This window comes from Kogia breviceps, chromosome 2 (assembly GCF_026419965.1).
Source record: "Kogia breviceps isolate mKogBre1 chromosome 2, mKogBre1 haplotype 1, whole genome shotgun sequence".
NCBI lineage: Eukaryota > Metazoa > Chordata > Mammalia > Artiodactyla > Physeteridae > Kogia > Kogia breviceps.
The window spans coordinates 169,449,387-169,475,226 of NC_081311.1; the positions used below are offsets into that span (position 1 = coordinate 169,449,387).

At 36.6% G+C, this 25,840-nt stretch overlaps 1 protein-coding gene across 8 annotated transcripts in view; it reads left to right on the plus strand.

Annotated features, from left to right (window-relative positions):
* NBEAL1 (neurobeachin like 1) overlaps positions 1-25,840 on the plus strand; it is a 180,892-nt gene that overhangs the window by 22,546 nt on the left and 132,506 nt on the right. For all 8 annotated transcript variants that reach the window (XM_067026594.1, XM_067026592.1, XM_067026598.1 and 5 more), the window contains 3 exons: positions 3,386-3,547; positions 17,335-17,416; positions 17,983-18,110. In XM_067026594.1, coding sequence (XP_066882695.1) covers positions 3,386-3,547; positions 17,335-17,416; positions 17,983-18,110 — 372 coding nt within the window. The remainder of the gene's footprint in view (positions 1-3,385; positions 3,548-17,334; positions 17,417-17,982; positions 18,111-25,840) is intronic.

The following is a 25,840-nucleotide window of genomic DNA, read 5'->3' on the forward strand; positions in this document are numbered from 1 at the left end:
GTGGGATCTTCCCAGACTGGGGCACAAACCCGTGTCCCCTGCATCGGCAGGCGGACTCTCAACCACTGTGCCACCAGGGAAGCCCTAAAAGCTAGGTTTGAAAATCATAAAATGAGGGAAAATTAACATCTTACGGAAATGTATAAGTGAAAGTACAAATATTTTCTCGCATTCCTCTGCCTACATCTGTTTCTGCAATCTCACTTTTCCCAGACCCACTTCCCAGATAAAGTTTGTATTGTATCTCAAGTCATCTTGTGGACCTAGGTAAGAGAGGTTAGGTTTGCTGTGGTTAAAAGCTGGAGAAATGAGGACATACTTTTAGCCACAAAAGGAACTCCGTTTATAGAGAGATGTGTTGAGAGAGGAGGGAAGAAATGGGTGGTGGTTGAGGATAAAAAAGTATCTGGTGAATTAAAAATGTTCAAGGATGAAAATATTTGCAGTTTGGGGGTGGAGGTAAGCAGTGAGAGTTTAGATACAGGTGAGTTGAATCTGGAGAATCACATAGGAGCCAGATGATGAAGTGCCGCAAATGCATTGCTAATGGACTGACTTTTTGTTATGGAAGATACAAGGCTCTACTAAAGAATTTTCTGCATAAGAGTATCATGATCAAGTTTGGTTTTTAAAAGTCACTTTGGTGGCATTATAGAGGTTGGATTGGAAAGGGTTGAGACTGAAGGCAAGAAGCCCAGTTAAGAGGTAATTGTAATCAGAGATAAAAGTCATTAGAGCTTTGGACCAAGGCAATGAACTTAAGAAACAATATGGTTATGCTCAGAAAGCACAAGTACTTCATTTATAAATACAGTTTCAGAGTTCTTCCCCATTAGATAATTTGTAACAGGTTTATAAAGGTTGAAAATCAGTATTAAATCTTGAACTCAAAATAAGATTATGTATTATTGATTTCTACTCATAAAAGAGTACTCTTGTAGTTTATACTTAGGAGTGCTTTTATTTTAAAAATTTATAGTTCATTTTAAATCATGAGCCTAAGGATCTTATGGAGTCAGGATTTTGGCCTTTGAATGCTTGGGGTTTTGTAAGATGCACTTGTTATCATCCATACATTATAAATGTCTCCTCCTTGGGAGGTCATTTCTAAAAACACTGTGTAGACTTATATTGCCACTATATTTAAAGTAAGATGAAGAATCTCAAGAGCATTTTTTTACTTGTGATTTAGTTGGTTTATTTAAAATTATATTTCATATCTTTGTCAGAAAACTGAACCATGAATTTAGATTTTGCTTGTAGTAAACTTTCGATTTTTCAAGTGAATATTATGTGTAAGATGTGTAAAACTAGTCTAGTCACCTTAAAGATAAGAAACTCACAGATAATCCTCATTTAAAGTATACTGACTTTTTAGAATTTCCAAGTTAGAGAATTCATCATACAAGGCAAGGATTGCTTTTACCAGATTATAAAGCCTTGAAATTTAAGCTGGACTTTTTCCTATGTTAGAGAGAACAATTGGCAGCTGTTTACAATAGATGTTGACTAGGCAAATTGAGGAGTTGAAAAGGTTTCTGGAGTTTGGGAAATTTCAGCAAAAGGAGCTTAGAATTTTGGACAATAAATTCCTAGAGGTGGGAAAAATTCTTCTAAATTCTTAAATCCTCATCACATTAGGAACAAGGCCAAAAATTCCAACTTTGTCTATATGCCATGCCCTAAGTAAGCCCCAATTTTATAATGAGAGTCAGTTAAAAAAAAAAGTTTGCTCTTGTAGAAGTTAATATTTTTTTCTGCCCAGTTAAATCAAAACGTGTGTAAATAGAAAATGGGACAATTAAGGACAAAAGGAACTACTCTCTTAAATAACTAAAATGGAATATTGAGAAATCTAATGTCTTCTTACTTGTTGATTTAACATTTTTGGAAAAGTGCGGAGGAATAGTTTCACTTAGTCTTGAAAATCAGTTATATTTAGATGTTTGTTTATTATTTTGAAGTTACTCTGGTTTTTCTAATCACCTCTTTTTAGCTCTCCAAAAAAAAAATTAAATATAAAAATGAGTGTTTCTGATACCATCTGTAAATAAGAGAGAATGAAAGAATCCAAAGCTGCAAGTGAAATGATGCCCAGACTAAAATGAAACATGTATTTTTAGAACATGGTTATATAGTATTAGGCAACCTTGGTAGTATGCTTTGTGACTTGTGTTTATTTTATAAAATGCTTTATTAATTTATGTTGTAGGGTGGTTCAGGAAGAGGCTAATAATATTTACATATGTGTTTATGTGACTGCTGCTAAGATGCTTCAAATTTCTTTGTCTACAGTGAATACCTTTTACTCAATGTAAAAATAGTACTAATACTTGATGTTAAGCATTATCTGAAGAAGAGACTATTATAAAGTGTAATTGTCATTTAATCATGGGAACTCTTCACAGTGCTTCTTTGCTATTTGAGCATTTTTCTTAACAGAGATAGGGAAATAAGTATACAGTGGCTTATGAAGAGATTCTGAGGCTTTAGAGATAGTATATTTAAAATGCATTACATATTTAGAGTTCTTTACATACTTTAAAGCTGAAAATGCACATTGACTTTCTGGTTTCAGAGCCCAGTGAAATAGGGTGGATATCTGATATTACAGTTTTATATTAGGGAACTTCAGAGATTAAATGAAGTGCTTCATGTTACAGAGTTGGAACTTAGTGTGCAGGCTTCTGACTTTGAATCTAGGGGGTTTTAATGTGAGAGGCACATGCAAGGAGCCAGTTACACCTGGTATTGGCTTTTGCCCGTAAGGAACCATATTGTCTTCTTACACAGAAACCACTTGTCACAAAATATTGATGTATTGCTTTAAAAGAGTCTTCTATTGATGCTCATCCTTGGGGCTCTACATTCACCTCTATCTTTCTCCTTTCCTTTTGCTAGTTATCTTCTCTCCCTCTTCTGATCAGATAGATGGCTTAGGGACCCTATAGGTAGGTGAATGTTGTTTATTTAGTAAAGCAGTTAACAGATACTAAACTAGTTATAGGTACTTCATTTTTATTTGCTAGTTACTGTTTCTTTTAGAAATGGTATAGACACATTGTATTTCTAAATAGTAGAAGGTGAACTAATCTTATATTTTAAATATTTTCTTTAACAATAGCACAATTGAAAATACTAAATAGCCTTTTTCTCTCTCTCTTTTCAGTAAGCCCCCTCTGAAGTAAGACTAACCACTCTGCTCTAATAATCTTCTAAAATGTCACTATCCATTTGGTGATACCATGCAGAGAGGAAGGCACAGAATATATGGACTAAAAGAGCTTCTTTAGGATTTGAGCTGAAAATGTAGTTACTTTAAAGTGCCACAGATTTTTGTCCTGTATTTAAACACCCTTCTTATTTTGTTCCCCTTATATTGTAGGGTAGATGATGTGCCTCCAGGAATATCTCTGCTTCCTGATAATATTCTGCAAGTTCTGAGGACCCAGCTTCTACAGTGTGTTCAGAAAATGGCAGATGGGTTAGAGGAAGAACAACAAGCCTTGTCAATTTTGCTTGTCAAGTTCTTCATTATTCTTTGCAGGTATCTGGTACAAATAACTAGTTATCTGTTTTAAATAATAATTAGCAAACTAATAATGCACTTATTGGTTATTAATGATGTTTGTTGTTCATATGGAGCTTTTAAGGATGAGTGCAGCTTTTGCAATAGGCTTGTGGTTTGTTATTATATTGGAAAGCCTTTTACTATACCTACTTAGAGAGATTCAGCCAGGATAAAAAATAATTGCTTTAGAGTAAAGACAATGACAGGAGTTTTTACTTAAGAATTTATTGCACTGGTATTTTCTATATGGTCCTTACCAATAAACATGTACATATACATTTTTATACTGTGCGTTATCATTTGTGAAATGTATTTTTCTAGTGTTTCATTTTATAATTTTACTGAAGAAAGTGTAGTTATTCCATAGCTTATATTTCCAGACTTATAGATGATTAGGTCTGTGGTACTTAAATTTTGGTGTGCATAAATGTCAACTGAGAAGCTTAATAGAAATACAGAGTTTGAGCCTTACGTATGGAAGTTCTGATCCAAAAGAGTTCAGGCATTTTGAATTTTCACACATTCCATTAATCTGCATATAAGAATTTGAGAACCGTTGGGTTGGGGGCATCACATGCCTCTTAAAATCTGTCTTCTTTTCTTGTTCTTAGAGGAAAAGCTTTCAGTCTTTTACCATTTAGTATGATATTTGCTGTGAAATTTTTATATATAGGTTTTATTATGTTGAGGTAGTTTCCTTCTGTTCCTAGTTTGCTGAGTGTTGTTATCAGGAATGGTTGCTGAATTTTGTCAGATGCTTTTCTGCATTAATTGAGATGATCATCTGGGTTTTTTCCCCTTTATTCTGTTAATATGGCATATTACGTTGATCAGCTTTCATATGTTTAACCATCCTTGCATTCCAGGAATAAATCCCACTTAGTCATAGTGTGTAATACTTTTAATATACTGTTGAATTCTCTTTGCTAGTATTTTGTTGAAGATCTTTGCATTAATGTTCATAAGGGATGTTGGCTTGTAGTTTTCATGTAGTCTCTTGTTTGGCTTTGGGATCAGGGTAATACTGGCCTCATATAATGAGTTAGAAAGTGTTCCTTCCTTTTCAGTTTTTTGTAAAAATTTGAGAAGGATTGGCATTAGTTCTTCTTTAAATGTTTTGTAGACTTCATGAGTGAAAACATCAGGTCCAGGACTGCTTTTTTGGGAGAGTTTTGATTACTGATTCAGTTTCCTTACTAGTTGTAGGTCTATTCAGATTATTTATTTCATCATGGTTTAATCTTGGCAGATTTTGTGTTTATAGGAATTTGTCCATTTCATCTATGTTATTCAATTTGTTGTTGTACAGTTGTTCATAGTACTCTCTAATAATCCTCTTTATTTCTGTAGTATCAGTAGCAACGTCCACACTTTCATTTTTTGATGTTAGTAACCTGATTCGTCTCTCTATTTTCTTAGTCTGTCTAGCTAAAGATTTGTCAATTTTGTTGATGTCTCCAAGGAACTAATTTTTGGTTTCATTGATTTTCTCTATTTTTAAAAATTTATTTTTATCTCTGCTCTGATCTTTGTCATTTCCTTCTTTCTACTAGCTTTGGGTTTAGTTTGTTCTTCCTTGTCTGGTTACTTAAGTTGTAATATTAGGTAGTTGGTTCCTTATTCTTTTATTTAGTGTAAGCACTTATACCTATAAAATTCTCCCTTTGCACCACTTTCATTGCCTCTCATAAGTTTTGGTAAGTCATGTTTTCCTTTTCATTCATCTTAAGTGTTTTCTAATTTCCCTTGTGGGTTTCTTCTTTGATCCATTGATTATTTAAAAGTATTTTGGTTAATTTCCACAGTTTTGTGAATTTTTCAGTTTTCTGTATGTTATTGATTTTTAACTTCATCCTGCTGTGGTTAGAGAAGATACTTTGTATGATATCTGTCATTTTAAATCTCTTAAGTCTTAATTTGTGGCCTAATATAATGTCTATCCTGTAAAATGTCCCAAGTGCACTTGAGAAGAATGTTTGTTCTGTTGTTGTTGGGTAGAGTGACCTGTATATGTTTCTTAGAGCTATTAGATTTACTGTGTTAAGTCCTCTGTTGCTTTACTTATATTCTATCTAGTTGTTTTATCCATTATTGTGGATGAGGTATTGAATTCTCCAGCTATTATGGGAGAACTATATATTTCTCTCTTCAATTCTGTCAGTATTTGCTTCATATGTTTTGATGGTCTGTCATTAGATACGTAAATGTTCATAATTGTTATATCTTTTTGCTAGTATAATACCTGTTATATATAACATCATATATACTTTTATTACATTATATTGTACCTTTTATTTTATTTATTTTTAACAACTTTATTGGAGTAATTTTATTTTTATTTTTTTTTTGGCGGTATGTGGGCCTCTCACCGCTGCGGCCTCTCCCGTTGCGGAGCACAGGCTCTGGACGCGCAGGCCCAGCAGCCATGGCCCACAGGCCCAGCCGCTCCACGGCACGTGGGATCCTCCCAGACCGGGGCACAAACCCGCATCCCCTGCATCGGCAGGCGGACTCCCAACCACTGCGCCACCAGGGAAGCCCTTTATGGGAGTATTAATTGCTTTACAATGTTACGTTACTTTCTGCTGTACAACAAAGTAAATCAGCTATATGCATACGTATAGCCCCATATCCCCTCCCTCTTAGGTCTCCCTCCCACCCTCCTTGTCCTACCCCTCTAGGTGGTCGCAAAGCACTGAGCTGATCTCCCTGTGCTAGGTAGCTGCTTCCCACTAGCTATCTATTTTACATTTGGTAGTGTATATATGTCAGTGTTACTCTCTCACTTTGCCCCAGGTTACCCTTCCCCACCCCCGTGTCCTCAAGTCCATTCTCTATGTCTGTGTATTTATTCCTGTCCTGCCCCTAGGCTCATCAGAACCATTTTTCCATATATATGTGTTAGCATAAGGTATTTGTTTTTCTCTTTCTGACTTACTTCACTCTGTATGACAGATGCTAGGTCCATCCACCTTACTACAAATAACTCAATTTCATTTTTTTTATGGCTGACTAATATTCCATTGTTTATATGTGCCACATCTTCTTTATCCATTCATCTGTCGATGGACACTTAGGTTGCTACCATGTCCTGGCTATTATAAATACTGCTGCATTGAACATTGTGGTACATGACTCTTTTTGAATTATGGTTTTCTCAAGGTATATGCCCAGTAGTGGGATTGCTGGGTAATATAGTAGTTCTATTTTTAGTTTTTTAAGGAACCTCCATACTGTTCTTCATAGTGGCTGTATCTATTTACATTCCCACCAACAGTGCAAGAGGGTTCCCTTTTCTCCACACGCTCTCCAGCAGTTGTTGTCTGTAGATGTTTTGATGTTGGCCATTCTGACTGGTGTGAGGTGATACCTCATTGTAGTTTTGATTTGCATTTCTCTAATGATTAGTGATGTTGAGCATTTTTTCATGTGTTTGTTAGCAATCTGTATATCTTCTTTGGAGAAATGTCTGTTTAGGTCTTCTGCCCATTTTTGGATTGGGTTGTTTTTTTTGATATTGAGCTGCATGAGCTGCTTGTATATTTTGGAGGTTAATCTTTTGTCATTTGCTTCGTTTGCAAATATTTTCTCCCATTCTGAGGGTTGTCTTTTCTTCTTGTTTATGGTTTCCTTTGCTGTACAAAAGCTTTTAAGTTTCATTAGGTCCCATTTGTTTATTTTTGTTTTTATTTCCATTTCTCTGGGAGGTGAATCAAAAGGATCTTGCTGTGATTTATATCATAGAGTGTTCTGCCCATGTTTTCCTCTAAGAGTTCTATAATGTTTGGGCTTACATTTAGGTCTTTAATGCATTTTGAGTTTATTCTTGTATATGGTGTTAGGAAGTGTTCTAATTTCATTATTTTACATGTAGCTGTCCAGTTTTCCCAGCACCACTTATTGAAGAGGCTGGTTTTTTCTCCACTGTATATTCTTGCCTCCTTTATCAAAGATAAGGTGACCACATGTGCGTGGGTTTATCTCTGGGCTTTCTATCCTGTTCCATTGATCTCTATTTCTGTTTTTGTGCCAGTACCATACCGTCTTGATTAGTGTAGATTTGTAGTATAGTCTGAAGTCTGGGAACCTGATTCCTCCATCTCTTTTTTTCTTTCTCAAGATTCCTTTGGTTCTTCGGGGTCTTTTGTGTTTCCATACAAATTGTGCAGTTTTTTGTTCCAGTTCTGTGAAAAATGCCATTGGTAGTTTGATAGGGATTGCATTGAATCTGTAGATTGCTTTGGGTAGTATAGTCATTTTCACAGTGTTGATTCTACCAATCCAAGAACCTGGTATATGTCTTCATCTGTTTGTATCATCTTTAATTTCTTTCATCAGTGCCTTATAGTTTTCTGCATACAGGTCTTTAGTCTCCTTAGGTAGGTTTATTCCTAGGTATTTTATTCTTTTTGTTGCAATGGTAAATTGGAGTGTTTCCTTAATTTCTCTTTCAGATTTTTCATCATTAGTTCATAGGAATGCAAGAGATTTCTGTGCATTAATTTTGTATCCTACTACTCTGCCAAATTCATTGATAAGCTCTAGTAGTTTTCTGGTAGCATCTTTAGGATTCTCTGTGTATAGTATCATGTCATCTGCAAACAGTGACAGTTTTACTTCTTTTCCAATTTGGATTCGTTTTATTTCTTTTTCTTCTCTGATTGCTGTGGCTAAAACTTCCAAAACTATGTTGAATAATAGTGGTGAGAGTGGGCAACCTTGTTTTGTTCCTGATCTTAAAGGAAATGGTTTCAGTTTTTCACCATTGAGAATGATGTTGGCTTTGGGTTTGTCATATATGGCCTTTACTATGTTGAGGTAGGGTCCCTCTATGCCTACTTTCTGGAGAGTTTTTATCATGAATTTTGTTGAAAGCTTTTTATGCATCTGTTGAGATTATCCTGTGGTTTTTATGCTTCAATTTGTTAATATGGTGTATCACATTGATTGATTTGCATATGTTGAAGAATCCTTGCATTCCTGGGATAAACCCCACTTGATCATGGTGTATGATCCTTTTAATGTGCTGTTGGATTCTGTTTGCTAGTATTTTCTTGAGGATTTTTTGCATCTATGTTCATCAGAGATATTGGCCTTTAGTTTTCTTTTTTTGTGACATCTTTCTCTGGTTTTGGTATCAGGGTGATGGTGGCCTCGTAGAATGAGTTTGGGAGTGTTCCTCTCCCTGCTGTATTTTGGGAGAGTTTGAGAAGGATAGGTGTTAGCTCTTCTCTAAAGGTTTGATAGAATTCTCCGGCTAAGCTGTCAGTTGGAAGATTTTTAATCACAGTGTCGATTTCAGTGCTTGTGATTGGTATGTTTATATTTTCTATTTTTTCCTGGTTCAGTCTCGGAAGGTTGTGCTTTTCTAAGAATTTGTCCATTTCTTCCAGGTTGTCCGTTTTATTGGCATATAGCTCCTTGTAGTAATCTCTCATGATCCTTTGTATTTCTACAGTGTCAAATGTTACTTCTCCTTTTTCATTTCTAATTCTGTTGATTTGAGGCTTCTCCCTGTTTTCTTTTTTGAAATTTGAAATATTTATTTATTTATTTATGGCTGTGTTGGGTCTTCATTTCTGTGCAAGGGCTTTCTCTAGTTGTGGCAAGCGGCGGCCGCTCTTCATCGTGATTTGTGGGCCTTTCATTGCCGTGGCCTCTCTTATTGCAGAGCACAGGCTCCAGATGCGCAGGCTCAGTAGTTGTAGCTGGCCCAGTTGCTCTGTGGCATGTGGGATCTTCCCAGACCAGGGCTTGAACCAGTGTCCCCTGCGTTGGCAGGCAGATTCTCAACCACTGAGCCACCAGGGAAGCCCTACCTTTTTTTCTTGATGAGTCTGGCTAATAGTTTATCAATTTTGTTTATCTTCTCAAAGAACCAGCTTTTTGTTTCATTGATCTTTGCTATTGTTTCCTTCATTCCTTTTTCATTTATTTATGATCTGATCTTTATGATTTCTTTCCTTGTGCTAACTTTGGGTTTTTTTTTGTTCTTCTTTCTCTAATTGCTTTAGGTGTAAGGTTAGGTTGTTTGAGATTTTTCTTGTTTCTTGAGGTAGGTTTGTATTGCTATAAACTTCTCTCTTAGAACTGTTTTTGTTGTATCCCATAGGTTTTGGGTCATTGTGTTTTCATTGTCATTTGTTTGTAGGTATTTTTTGATTTCCTATTTGATTTCTTCAGTGATCTCTTGGTTATTTAGTAGCATATTGTGTAACCTCCATGTGTTTGTATTTTTTACAGTTTTTTTTTCCTTTAATTGATGTCTAGTCTCATAGCATTGTGGTTGGATAAGATACTTGATACAATTTCAGTTTTCTTAAATTTACCAAGGCTTGATTTGTGACCCAAGATATCGTCTATCCTGGAGGATGTTCCATGAGCACTTGAGAAGAAAGTGTATTCTGTTGTGTTTGGATGGAATGACCTATAAATATCAATTAAGTCCGTCTCATTTAATGTGTCATTTAAAGCTTGTATTTCCTTATTTATTTTCATTTTGGATGATCTGTCCATTGGTGAAAGTGGGGTGTTAACTTCCCCTACTCTTATTGTGTTACCATCGATTTCCCCTTTTATGGCTGTCAGCATTTGCCTTATGTATTGAGGTGCTCCTATGTTGGGTGCATAAATATTTACAATTGTTATATCTTCTTCTTGGATTGATCCCTTGATCATTATGGAGTGTCCTTCTTTGTCTCTTGTAATAGTCTTTATTTTAAAGTCTATTTTGTCTGATATGAGAATTGCTACTCCAGCTTTCTTTTGATTTTCATTTGCATGGATTATCTTTTTCCATCCTCTCACTTTCATTCTGTATGTGTCCCTTGGTCTGAAGTGGGTCTCATGTGGACAGCATATATATGGGTGTTGTTTTTGTATCCATTCAGCCAGTCTGTGTCTTTTGGTTGGAGCACTGAATCCATTTACACTTAAGGTAATTATCGATATTTATGTTCCTATTACCATTTTCTTAATTGTTTTGGGTTTGTTATTGTAGGTCTTTTCATTCTCTTGTGTTTCCTGCCTAGAGAAGTTCCTTTGGCATTTGTTGTAAAGCTGGTTTGTTGGTGCTGAATTCTCTTGACCTTTGCTTATCTGTAAAGGTTTTAATTTCTCCATCAAATCTGAATGACATCCTTGCTGGGTAGAGTAATCTTGGTTGTAGGTTTTTTCCCTTTCATGACTTTAAATATGTCCTGCCATTCCCTTCTCTCTTGCTGAGTTTCTGCTAAAAGATCAGCTGTTAACCTTATGGGTATTCCTTTGTATGTTATTTGTTGCTTTTCCTGCTGCTTTTAATATTCTTTCTTTGTACTTAATTTTTGATAGTTTGATTAATATGTGTTTTGGCATGTTTCTCTATGATTAATATGTGTTTCGGCATGTTTTTCCTGTGTGGTACTCTGTGTGCTTCCTGGACTTGATTGACTTTTTATTTTCCCATGTTAGGGATGTTTTCAACTCTGCTCTCTTCAAATATTTTCTCAGATCCATTCTTTGTTTGTTTTTTTTTTTCAGATCCATTCTTTTTCTCTTCTTCTTCTGGGATCCCTATAATTCGAATGTTGGTGCATTTAATGTTGTCCCAGAGGTCTCTGAGACTGTCCTCAATTCTTTTCATTCTTTTTTCTTTATTCTGCTCCCTAGCAGTTATTTCCACCATTTTATCTTCCAGCTGATTTATCTGTTCTTCTGCCTCAGTTATTCTGCTATTGATTCCTTCTAGAATATTTTTAATTTCAGTAATTGTGTTGTTCATCACTGTTTGTTTGCTCTTTAGTTCTTCTAGATCCTTGTTAAATGTTTCTTGTATTTTCTCCATTCTGTTTCTGATATTTTGGATCATCTTTACTATAATTACTCTGAATTCTTTTCCAGGTAGGTTGCCTATTTCGTCTTCATTGTCTGGTCTTGTAGGTTTTTACCTTGCTCCTTCATCTGTAACATATTTTTTTGTCGTTTCTTTTTTTTTTTTTTTTTTATGGGTGGTGCTGTATTCCTGTCTTACTGGTTGTTTGGCCTGAGACATCCAGCACTGGAGTTTGCAGGCAGTTGGATCGAGCCAGGTCTTGGTGCTGAGATGAGGACCTCCCCAGGGACCTCACTCCGATTAATGTTCCTTGGGGTTTAAGATTAGTCCAGCAGTTTGGACTTGGAGCTCCCACCACAGGAACCCAACTCCTGGCCTGGGAACCAAGATCCTGCAAGCTTCGTGGTGTGGTTAAAAAAAGAAAAAAATAAGGAAGAAGAAAAGGAGCAGTACAATATGAAAGAATATAAAACAAAATAAAACTAGAAAGATAAAAAATATATTAGGAAAAATAAAACTATAATTGAAACAAATCCAACGGCGTCAAATAAAATCACAACATTAAAAAGAAAAATAAAAAAGGGGGGGAACAAGCCAAAGTGAGAGAATGTTAACAAAGTATAAAGAATAAAATAAAACTAGAAAAATAAAAGATTTTTAGGAAAAATAAAAATATAAAAGAATCGACAACAACGAATCAACAAGGTAAAACAGAACCCCAATCTAAAAGTGGAAAAAAGAAAAAAAAATAAAACCTTGGCTGTAGGGGGCAAAGTTTAGGCAGGGGCTGGATTTAGGGTGGGGCGGGACCCAGTCAGGTGGGGGGATGAGTTTTGAGCATGGGGCCGGTACTAAGCTTAGGACCCAGGCAGTTGGAAACACCCTGGGGGTGGGGCCTAGACAGGGTGATGTTCAAGCATCTGCTTGGACCTCTGCTTAGGACCTTGCTGGAAGGGGAGAGGCAGCACATGGAAAGGAGGGTCTCTGGAGTGTGGAGTTAGGGAGTTTGGAGGTAGGGCCCTGAGTGAGGGTGTGTGGGTGGGGTTTAGGCCCAGTGCATTGGAGGGGGTCTCAGAGGGGGGTCTCTGAGTGTAGAGGTACGGCCCTGGGTTGTGGTGTAGGGGTGGAGCTTGGGTTCTGCATGGCAGGAGAGAGGCTCTGAGGGCAGATGATTAGGCCTAGGGCCTAACAGGCTTCCTGGTACCTAAGTGGACAAGGAAGGCACAGACTGCATTCCCTTCCATTCCTTCGTGCCCCTTCCCCACCATCTCCCCCACGGTCTCCCCCATCGCTGCTGGACCCCTAACCGTGGGTGGGTCCCGCTGGGTGGAGGAACTCCTCCCCTCCCCCAGCCACCCCTCAGGGGTGCCGGTCCCAGAGGTCCAGCCTTTGTTTTTGCTTCCCCTTCCCTCCCTCCCACTCCCTCAGGACCCGCACAGCTGGAAGGGGCCTCGGTGTGCAGAGGATCAGGCCCAGGATCTCAGCAGGTTTCTGTGGGCCCAAGTGGGCAGGAGAAACCTGGCCATGCTCCCTTTTGAACCTCTGCCCTCCCAGTGGTTCCCCAATTTCCTCCTTCAGGTGTGGGATTCCCTTCCCCTCCCCCAACTGCCCCTCAGGAGCATCAGGCCCATCCTGCCTCCACTTCTCCTCTCCCATCACTCACCCCACGCCCCACATCCTACTCGCTCACTGGGGTTTCCTCCCATCTCCTTAGTGTCTGTGGTCCCCCGCCGGTGCCTGGTAGGTGCCCTAGTTGTGTGTAGATGCGTATTCCGCGTCTTCCTAGTACGCCATCTTGACTTTGCCTCCTGTACCTTTTAAAATATATAATGTCCTTCTTTGTCTCATGTAACCTTTTTTGGCTGAAAGCCTATTTTGTCTGATATTTGTATGTCAGCCTCTGCTCTCTTTGAGTTACTCTTTCCATGGAATATCTTTTCCTCTGCCTTCAGTTTCAAGCTGTTTGTGTCCTTGGACATCAGGTAGACAGTATATAGTTGGATCCTGAGTTTGTATCCATTCTGCCAACCTCTTTTCTTTTTTTTCTTTTTTTTAAAATACATCATGATTGGAGTATAATTGCTTTACAATGTTGTGTTAGTTTCTGCTGTACAACACAGTGAATCAGCTATATGCATACATATATCTCCATATCCCCTCCCTTTTGAGCCTTCCTCCCACCCTCCCTATCCCACCCCTCTACGTGGTCACAAAGCACCGAGCTGATCTCCCTGTGCTATGTGGCTGCTTCCCACTAGCTATCTGTTTTACATTTGGTAGTGTATATATGTCAGTGCTACTCTGTTACTACATTCCAGTCTCCACTTCCTGCCCTGTGTCCTCAAGTCCATTCTCAACATCTGCGTCTTTATTCCTGCCATGCCACTCGTTCATCAGCACCATTCAGTCTCGTGTCTTTTGAATGGAAACTTTAATCCATTTACATTGAAAGTAATTACTCCTAAGGAGGAATTTACTTCTTTTACTGTGCTATTTGTTTTCTTTATGCCTTAAAACATAAAGTTTTTATTTTTTTAAAAAAATTTATTTATTTTTTGGCTGTTTGGGGTCTTCATTGCTGCGCATGGGCTTTTTCTAGTTGTGGCAAGCGGGGGCTGCTCTTCGTAGCAGTGCACGGGCTTCTCATTGTGGTGATTTAAATTCCTTTATCACATTCTTTTTTTTATAACGAGCATTTCATTATTTATTTATTTATTTTGTAATATTTGTTTATTTATTTATTTGGCTCTACCGGGTCTTAGTTGCAGCATGTAGGATCTTTTAGTTGCAGCATGAGGGTTCTACTTCCCTGATCAGGGATCGAACCCAGGCCCCCTGCATTGGCAGCGTGGAGTCTTAGCCACTGGCACCAGGGATGTCCCCTTTATCATACTCTTTTGTATACATTCTGTAGATACTTTCTTTGTGGTTACCATTGGTGTTACATTTAACATTCTAAAGTTATAACATTCTAATTTGAATTTATACCACTTTAATATCAATAACATACAAAAACTCTGCTCTTTTATGGCTCTATCCCTACTCCTTTTGGTTGTTGATGTCACAAAATTACATTTACACAATGTTTGCCCCAAAACATAAGCTAATAGTTATTTTAAATGCATTAGTCTCAAATTATGTGTGGAACAAGATTTGGAATTACATACCAAAGTTACAGTAATACTAGTTTTTACCTGAACAATTTTTTTCCTTTAAATATAATCTCTTAAATTATATAAAAACAAAGAATACAATTACAAATCATTGTTTCAATAATACTAGCTTTTATAATTGCCCATTTATTTACCTTCATTGAGATCTTAGTTTTCCATGCAGCTTTGAGTTGCTGGGTAGTGTCCTTACCTCTCACCCTGCCCAACAGTGTTCAGCATTTTTTGTAGGGTAGATTGAGTGATCACAGACTCCATTACCTTTTGTTTTCTGGGAATGTCTTTATTTCTTCCTCACTTTTGAAGGATAGTTTGCCAGATACAGGATTTTTGGTTGACAGCTTTTTTCTTTTAGCACTTTCAGTGTATCCTCTCACTATCTTCTGGTCTAAGTTTCTTAGTAGAAATCTGATAATTGTATTGAAGATCCCTTATATGTGATGATTTGCTTCTCTCTTCCTACTTTCAAGATAGTCTCTTTGTCTTTTGAAAGTTTGATTATAACGTGTGTCTCAGTGTGGGTGTCTTTGAGTTCACCTTATTTGGAGTTCATTGAGCTTCTTGGCTGTTCATATTCATGTTCTTCATCAAATTTGGGAAATTTTCAGTGATAATTTCTTTAAATATTCTCTCTTTCCCTTCTTCTTTCTCTTCTTTTTCTTAGACTCAATCTTTTTTCTTTGTGTTGTTCAGACTAGATAATTTCCATTGTGCTATCTTCAAGTTCACTGATTCTTTCCTCTGCCAGCTCAGATCTACCCTTGAATTCCTCTAGTGAATTTTTCATTATAGTGATTGTAGTTCCAGAATTTCTTTCTGGTTTCTTTTTAGTTTTTTTTAATCTCCTTACTGATATTTCCATTTTGTTTACCCATTAATTTCTTGACTTTCTCCACATCTTCCTTTAGTATTGATACTTTGAGCATCTTGAAGACAGTTATTTTCAAGTCTTTGTCTAATAGATGTTTTTCAGGGAGTTTCTGTTGATCTCTGTTTTTCTTTTGACTGGGCCATATTCCCCTATTTCTTTGTATGCCTTCTGATTTTTGTTTTTAATTGAATACTGGACATTTGAATCTAAGAATGTGGTAACTCTGAAAATCAGATTTACCCCCTTTCCTGGGGTTTGCTGCTTTTTGTTGTTATTTTTGTTTATTTGTTTTATTTTTTGATCATTACAGATTGTCTCTGTGCTGAGGATCAACCTGAGTTGCAAACATAAGGTCTGCTCAGATGTACTCTGACCCTTTCCCTCAGCATGTGTGGTCACTCTCTAATTTTCCCCATTTATGCCATTATTTTTGAACGTCCTAGTCTTTAACATCTGGCTCCCAAAAGGGGAAAAAACAAAAAGATGAAGGTGGTGGAAAGGGAAATGACCTTTAAGTCCCCTGGAAATTACTTCAGCCAGAGGGGGAGGGGCTTGTAACAAGTGGTGGGGATGTGCAATATCAGTGCCTGCCTGCCTCTTTGTCTGCACCTCTATAATCAGAAGGAGCAATCAGTGATCAGAGCACGATCTCCAATATGTTGAGGACAGGGTCTTTTTTGCCCATGTTGGTTTCTTCAAGCTGTTAGCAAGCTGCTCCTGGACCATGTGCACAGCTGCTTACCACATGTCTGGGGGTGGCAGATTGTTAGCTGCTACTGTGCTAATAGCTGAAATTGAACAGAATTTAGGACATTAATTGCAATTTATCATCCAGATCTTCCCATAGAAGTTGCCAGCCTTCAACAGAGACTCAAGGGTTCCAAAATAATTACATCAAACTGATTTGGACAGTGTAACTGTCTAGGTTGAGAGACAGATTCCTGGTTCTTCTCACTGGCTATTTGCCCAGAATCCTCCACAGGGGCTTTGAATTTTACCTCTGCCTTTACTCTTTGCTTTCTCAAAGATGTCATGCCATTCTGACTTCTTACACTAAGTTCATTAATTTAGTTAATTTTTCCTGTTCCTTTAGCATTTACTGGATTTTAAGATATAAAGTATTTTTCAAGGTCACAATGTCTCAGAACACAATAGAGTTTTTTGTCTTAACAGAATTTTTTTTTAATATGCCCAGAAAAAGACTGGTGATATTAGGTAAGAGTACATGTTAGCATTTTACGTGTCATACCTCAGTCTTATTAAAAATGGAATAAAAATGAGGGCCATATTTTAATTAAACACCAGGCACTTGTTGACACACTGCTTTAAACAAGGCATGCACTATGCCCTCTTGGAGTATGTATAGATGCCACCCTTCTCTCAAGGCTTTTTAATATAGATGAGGAGATATATTATGAGTCTAAAAGGGGAACTATAATTTCAGAAAGCAAGATGATAACTATAAAACTGCACCACATGAGTTATAAAGGCAATGATATGTACAAAAAACCAAGCTAAAAATGTACATAGGAAAATAACAACAAACCTGGAAAGAAATAATCCAAAATGTATATAGTTGCTAATGTTGGGGTTGTAAGAATATTAGTGACTTTTTCTTTTCTATTTCTACTTAGTGATATTTTCCAATTTTTTATAATAAACAAATCCTAATTGGTATGTCTTTCTTAAACCTTCTCTGTTTATAGTAGTTAAATGGTGGTTGAGGTGTGTTTTGCATTCTCAGTGGGAAAGCAGTTATATAACCATATTGATTATAAGTTTTAATGACTGTTATTAGTATTTCATTTGCCAACATGTGTTCTGAAAACCAACCTGAATTCATGAGCATGCATTTTTCTCACTATTCATTTGTAATAAATATATGGCAATTCTTTTTTTTTCCTCACAGAAATCTATCTAATGTAGAAGAAATTGGGACTTGCTCGTATATCAATCATGTTATCACTATGACAACACTCTATATTCAACAAGTAGGTGTGAATTAATATATTCCTTTTTGTTGTTTTACTGAGAGTAACTAGTTTTTATTTTTTAAAATGTCATAGTAAAGTTAAATGTTTTCAGAGGAGGTAGTAACTGAGGAGATCATTAAAATTATCAGTGGGTACTTACATATTTCAGGCATCTTATGCAATTATCTGAAAGTAGACAAGCAATTATTAATACATTTTGTTATTTTAATTTAAAAGTTGAAGTGTTTTATAAATGGCAATTTTAAATGACACAATTTGTCATTTTATGTATTTATTATTTATTCATCAAATAACCCTCTTATTGAAAGCATCTTCTTTTTTGGAAAGATGTTTGTCTATCCATTTGAAATCCTTCCTAGGAAATATTTAAAATTTGAGAGGTTATATCCAACCCATATGATTAACTGACCCTTTACACACTCAAATGGAACTTAGGCGTATTTGAATAAAAATGAGTTATTATTATTAGATGAATGAAACATGTAGTCTTTTAATGATGTTAGTCAGTATGTTCTACAGCTTAACATTTTTAAGTACATATAATTTTATGTTTACATTCTCAGTTAAAAAGCAAAAAAAAAGAGAAGGAATTGGCAGATCAGACATCTATCGAAGAATTTGTGATCCATGCGTTGGCATTTTGTGAAAGTTTATATGACCCATATCGGAATTGGAGGCATAGAATTTCAGGGTATGTCTTATAAATCATAATGTTCATTTAAAACCTAAATATCATAACATATACAATTCTTCAAAGCAGGTCTCATTCTCTATGAAAGCAGTTGGTAAGATGTGTCTAAGACCCCATCCTTATCTCTGAGGTAGAGAACTACATTGGAGGTAATGAATTAGTGATAAATTCCACTTCTAGATAATAAATTTACCCTGAACTTTTATTTTGTAATGCAATTGAATGCTAATAATCTGATGGTAAAATCTCAGAGCACAGTAGCATCAAGTAGAGTATACATAATTTTCAAGGAACTTTATCTTCTTTTAAAGCATATTTCATGATTTGAAAAAGAATTTTAACAGTATTTTGTGTTTTTATTTTTAATTGTGGAGCTTGTGTCAGTTAGAAACCAGTGTTTAAAAAGAGAGGCGATAATACAAAGAGATTGTTAAATAGGTATTAGAGAACTCAAAAAGCAGAAGGGGGACACTGATGTAATACAGAGATAGTAACTTCAGGAAGCAGCTACTTCCCTGGTTCTGGGGGAACAAAGGGAAGAGATTAGAGTTATCAGAAACTAGAAGTTTTGGAGAAGAGGTCCTGCAGTGCCTGGTCTGAGACTTCTGAGGAAAGAGTCCTAAGCCAGTGCTGCTATCACTGAGCAGCCATGAAGAGGCTGGTTCTGGTATTGCCAAAAATAAGCTGAAGAAAGAAACCAACTGTGAATGCCATAGTTAAGAACTGTTGGCCAGTAAAAAAATAAAGAATAAGGCATCAGTCCCCCTTTCACTCTTTCAACTTTCCAGGCTCCATTTAGTACCCACTATTGATGAACCCAAGAGTGAGGTAGCTGGAGAAAAGGAAATACAGTTTGTAGAATGACTGTCCCAGCATCACAAAGCGGGTGGAATGTAAGATGATGGATTTGTAGCTTAGTGACAATGGCATAATTACCAGTACACAGCTCAAAGGGAAGAGTTTAATAACTCATGTATCTTTCTTACCTGTGGGCAAAGAATAGGAAGAGTTGTGTTATCACCTACAATCAGATCTCTTTTTTAGGTCTCCCTAATCTGCTGTACTTTAAATCTCAAGATTTTTTCATTTTCAGTGTAACCTGACCCACTTACAAACAATTCCTACTTCCTGCAACATTTCGTACTAGAATGTTTGATTTTTTTATAGGCTTTTCAGGATTTTTAGGGTAGGATATCCTCACTTTGAATAGCCACTGTTAGATAATGGTGAAGGATTGGTAACTGAGAGAACATTTATGTAGACTATGTGGTAATACTTTATATGTTCTATATAGTAATATTTTATTGAAATAACACATCCTTTAGGTAAAGCAAGAAGTGTCTAATAGAATTAATAGGAACAAATACTCCAGCTATTAAATATAACAATTCTATCTGCTTATTTATACATTTGCTTTCCTTTATGTGTTGAAAGTTGTTGTCTTTAGTCAGGGTTCTCCACAGAAACAAAACTAGCAGGCCGTGTGTGTGTGTGTGTGTGTGTGTGTGTGTGTGTGTGTGTGTAGGAAGAACTTCATTGTAAGCGATTGCCTCACATGATTATAGAGGCTGGCAAGTCCAAATCTGCGATGTGGGCTGGCAGCCTTGCCACCCAGGGAATCCAGTGGTGCAGTTAGAGTTCAGAGGCTACAGAGTCAGTGTTCCAGTTCCAGTCCTAGTTCAAAAGCAGTCAGGCTGGAGACCAGAACTGATGGTGCAGATGAAGTCAGAGGGCAGTCTGCTGGAGAATTCCCCCTTGTTTGGAGATGCCAGTCTTTTTGTTCCACTCAGGCTTTCAGCTGATTAGTTGAGGCACTTTCTGGAGGGCCATTCCATTGCCCAGAGTTCACCAATTTAAGTGTTAATCTCATCCCAAAATACCCCCCAAGTTGACACATGAAATTAACCATCACATTGTTCTAATACTTTTCTTGATTGTTTATTAATGGGAAGGTACTAGTGACCTTCTGATTACTTCCTTTTCTATTGAACTTTAATATGTCTCTTTTTCCAGTGAGAAAGTGCTTTGCATTTTGCTTGGCAAAGATTTATCCATCAGGATAAGCTGCAGTAACAAACAAGGGGTTAGAATAACAAACTTTTGTTTGTTTACTTCTTGTTTACTTCTTGTTCCTGTTCTCTGTCTACCACGGTTGGCAGGGAGCCTCTACTCATCATAGTCACTCAAGATCCTAAACTGACAGAACAGCAAGCATCTAAGGCTTTGCTAGTTACCATGTGAAAGAGAAAAGAAGGCTCTGAAATGTCTCACATTGGCAGTTTTAATGCTCTTGTCTGGTCATGACGTATGACGTTTCACTTTCATTCAGAACTCATTGGCCAAGACTAGTTACATGCTCCCATCTACCACAGTGAGACCAGAAGAAGGGAGACCAAGGTGGAAGTTAGTTCTACCCTGTGACTAAAAGGAGTGGACATGGAAATAGTTGGCAGACAGTACTGTCACTGCCTTTTCCCTCTGCCTATGTACTGCTCATAACTCTCTATAAAGATTCAAAGAGAGGAGCACATAATAGTGCTGCATTTGTAGCCTTTCTACTCATTTAGCACTTTGGTTCTCAGCTAATCAATGTTCCCCCTATTTTGTCATTTATGCCGAGATTTCTTAAGGAAGTTATATCTCTTCCTCCCACTATTGCTACTTCCCCATCCCCCACTGTAGCCTTGTCAGCAATGGCAAATCTAAGGTAACGTTTTTAAGTTTTGAAACAGTGACAAAGAATTTTTATTTATAGACAGGAAGACATACAGAAGGAGGAACATAAGGAGAGGAGTCTGAAAATGACAGAAGAGAGGCTTTTAGAGGAATCCTTAAGAGCAAAATGAATTTAAAGGTGGGAGAAGGAGAGAAGATATGAAAAAGTAGACCTGAGAACAAATTAAAACAGATTAAATAAAATTGGTAATTGAAAACAAAAACAAGTTTGTTTTTTTTAAAATTTATTTTTGGCTGTGTTGGGTCTTTGTTGCTGCGCGCGGGCTTTCTCTAGTTGCTGCGAGCAGGGGCTACTCTTTGCTGCGGTGCACAGGCTTCTCATTGCGGTGGCTTCTCTTGTTGCGGAGCACAGGCTCTAGGCATGCGGGCTTCAGTAGTTGAGTAGTTGTGGCGCACGGCCTCAGTTGCTCCGCAGCATATGGGATCTTCCCGGACCAGAGCTCGAACCCGTGTCGCCTGCATTGGCAGGCGGATTCTTAACTACTGCGCCACCAGGAAAGCCCCATAAAGTTTTGAGAGCCAAAAACAAGAAGACATTTAAACATTATAACATGATATAGAAAGAGTTATAGTGTAAGATGACAGCAAGAAGGAGAACAAAGAGTAGGTGATCAGTGGTGGCATTTCATGAGTGCAGTATATATACCAGAAATTATGCTGGAAGCTGTCCAGGTATTATTTTTAATAGGTGTAACAATTTTGCCAGGAATAGTATGAACTACTTCTGAGGTAAATGGTAAAAGCAGAGAGTGAGATTTGGTTTTCTTTGACTTTGATAGAAAAATGAAACATAGTGGAGATAAATCGTGTAATTAGGAGAAATCTATATAGCTCATGGAAGACCTGTACAGGGGAACTAGAGCAATAACTTAGACTTTATATATTAATATGATTCTGAAGTTAAATGGAAATTTGGAATGTATATATTTTCTTATTGTTTGTGCTTACCAATACAGCTAAAACAGATTAGAACAGAGTTAATTAAAATTAACATAATTCCAAATACAGAGCCATTTAAAATTATATTTCTTATTTGATGAAATATATGGATGTTTTTCATATCTTCATGTGTAATTTGATTTAATTAATAGATTTGATTAATCTGTTAGCCCAATTTTGATTTTATTTGTAGAATCCGTCATATTTAGAGAGATTTCTCCAAATGGAACTAAAATAAGTATAGGGAAAGAAATCTTTCCTGAAAATGACTTATTCATTCAAACATTTATTTAAAAATATATTTATTGGGACTTCCCTGGTGATCCAGTGGTTAAGACTCCATGCTTCCATTGCAGGGGACATGGGTTCGATCCCTGGTCAGGGAACTAAGATCCCACATGCCTCATGGCAGCCAAAAAACAAAAACAAACAATGTATTTATTAACTTCCTACTTTGTGCCCAGTGTAAGTTCAGTAGGACTCATTGTCTGCCCACAGACTAAAATAGTTTTTTTAAAAAACATTATTTCACCTTTTTTTTTTTTTTGGCTGCGTTGGGTCGGCACGTGGAATCTTCATTGAGGCATGCGCGATCTTTCGTTGCAGCACTCAGGCTTCTCTCTAGTTGTGGCGTGCAGGCTCCAGGGCCGGTGGGCTCTGTAGTTGTGGTGTTGGGTTCCAGAGTGTGTGGGCTCTGTGGTTGGTGGCACATGGGCTCTAGTTGAGGCATGCAAGCTCAGTAGTTGTGGTGCATGGGCTTAGTTGCCCTGTGGTATGTGGGATCTTAGTTCCCTGACCAGGGATCGAACCTGCGTCCCCTGTGTTGTAAGGCAGATTCTTTACCACTGGACCACCAGGGAAGTCCCGAGAAAAATAATTTATATTAAGTTATGTCTTCAGGCTCCTACTGGCCAAATCTGGGACAATATATATGCAAAAATAATTAATTAAAGAATTATAAACCATTGGGGGTTAAAAGGAATTCATGAGTCCATACCAGCGATTGATAAAGATTGAGAGAGAGAGAGAGGCAGAGAGGGAAAGAGAGATAAGGGAGAAGAGAGGGCTCTTGCTTACATTAGAAGGCAAAATGCCAATTAGTAATATATAGGGGCTGCTGGTGTTGGGAAAAAATCAGCATTTTGCACACATCATAGGAAAGATATGGATCAGGATGCTAAGTCTAGGGGCAGGTTTTGATAAGGAACATGGCTTTTGCATGGTTTTAAAATGTTTCTCCACAGATTATTTATATGTTGCAAAGGAAAAATTAGTAGTTATTTTGTACAGTACTGGGTAGTACATTGACTGGATGATCAAAATTAACATCGTCATTGAGAAGCAGGTGGACATCCTGTGCTTAAAACTGTGATACTCTAAGAAGGACCCATCATTGCTTGTATAATATTCCAGCCAAGAATGCATAATCTGAATCTTAAGTGTATGGAAACATCAAGCAAACCCCAAATGAACAACATTTTAATGAGTAAAAGGAGGGGTTAGGAGACAGTATTCTTTAAAAGTGTCTTAAAGAAAGGCTGTGGAAATGTTTCAGATTAAAGGATGCTGAAGAGATGTGACAGCCAAATGTAATACCTGACCCAGGACAGGAAACTACTTAGGGGTGGGAAGGTGGGAATGCTATAGGACATGCTTAGGTCAGTTGACATACTGGATTATGAATGGTAGATTAGATAAATGTATTACATTAATGTTAAGCATATTGAAATTTATAACTACTGTAGTATTATGTAAGACAGTATCCCTATTCCTAGGAATTATTCACTAAAGTATTTAGAGGTAAAAGGCTATAATATTCATAATTTTCCCTTAAATGTTCTGCAAAATATTATAGGTCTGAATATGTGTATATATAAATATATATCTCATATAGATATATGTGCATATATATTTTTTGGCGGGGAGTGAGAAAATTATAAAGCATTTAGGATAAAGTTTTAACAATGAACCTAGGTAGACTATACTTCAAGTTTTTTGTACTATTTTTTTTCTTGCAGCTTTTGCAAGAGCTTGAACTTATTTCCAGATAAAAAGTTGAAAAATTAAGAAAAGTAGTTACGTTCTAGGTATGATGGGAAAACACACACACACACACACACACACACACACACACACACACACACAAAAGCACAGAAAAATTGACCAGGGGACATAAACTTAGAAAACTGAGATGCAAGCGAACATTTTGCATCCCTTTCAGCAACCTGTTGATATGTATTGGCATCAACTAGGTGCTAAACGCTTGGCCCAAATATCAGCTAATAATGGAGCAACCAAATATACTATGTTCTAAAAATGGTATATTATTAGCTGTTTTTTCTTATCCTATTGAAAACATGCAGTGCAAACTACTTATGCTTTAATATTTGTGTTATGTATAATAGTTTTCACCTCTTTAATTTAGCTTATTAAATTTTAGCACAGTTATAATGGAAATTATTTATGTTCATTTGTTACATCTAATACAGAGCCTTTAGAATGAGTCATTAATTATAAATTGCAGGAGTACATTTTCATTGTTAATCAAATGAGAAACTTTATTTTTGTTTGTAGCACAGGATTTTTGGATAGGATATATCCAATGTATTAGTTAATATCATAATTTATAATAAATGTGCAAAATGTAAATAATCGCATGGAAAAACCTAACTGAAAGCTAAATCAGATTTCATCCTTCTAAAATTAATTTTTCTACAACATGACTAATTTTTTAAGGCATGACTCAGTTTTTTATTTGAAACTCTAGTAATATTTGTATTGTTGGAAACACATAAAAAATTTTGATAATGATCTTAAATAGGAAGATCCAGTAATGTTCTAAGATGTTATATTTGAAATTAAAATAAATACAGAAGTATGAGAATTCTTAAGCCCTCTACGCAATGGAAATAGGCATAGATTTGGAAAGCAAGTGCAGTAGCAAATGGTATCTGATATGATTTCTAGTGAATCTGGATATTAGATCTGGATCTTAGAACTCTTTAGTGTGTCAGTACTAAGTCCAGCTGTGCCTATCCTGTTCGGCTTATTATTCTGTGATCAACTGGCTTTTCTTTCTATATAATTTGTAAGGAACAATTGTATTAATTATAAAGAAAATAATTTCAATACCTTAATTGAATATTGTTCAAATTGTTGAGAAGAAGGCATCTTAATCCAATGCTTTATCAGTAGATTGTATTTAAATGTATGGAATTTCTATGTGGCTGTTCTCCAAATATTTTCCATTTTTGTTGGCTCTAACACTGTTTTTTTTTGTTTTTTTTTTTAAGATTTAACAAAGTTTATTAAATCACTTGCTCTCTGTAAAGGCATGATTTTACTACCTTTTTTTAAAGTGAGAGCAAAAAGATTTTAGAGCATATTTATACATTATTAAATTTAATTAATTAATTTTTTGAATTTTATTTTATTTTTTTATACAGCACGTTCTTATTAGTTATCCATTTTATACATATTAGTGTATACATGTCAATCCCAGTCTCTCAGTTCATCCCACCACCACCACCCACCCCGCCATTTCCTCCGCTTGGTGTCCATACGTTTGTTCTCTACATCTGTGTCTCTATTTCTGCACTGCAAACTGGTTCACCTGTACCATTTTTCTAGGTTTCTAACAGTGTTAAGAGCTTGTTTAGGTGACAGAAAAGTCTGTTTTTTGTTTTTGCTTTTTTGGATTTTCAGCAGTCCACCAGTTGCTGATATGTCATTGTAACAGTAACCTTTATTCCCTAAGCCCCCACACCCACCATGCCCATCTAAGAGATTCATTTTGTGTTGAATTGAAACGTTCTTTGTAAAAGCACATGCTGTTTGTGTTGGCCTTACTGAAGTCTGTAGAAATATTTCAGCCATCAAAATTACTGAAATTGTGATTAAAAACAAAAATAATCCCAGCCCTCTGTATCTGTATCCTTCACGTGGAAGAAGCCAGTGGTATGGAGTCTTTGTGTCCAGATAAAATTTCAGAAAGTGGCACAGAGTAGCTTGATTTCTGATGAATTTCAGTTGCACTGTAGGAATATGCTACTACC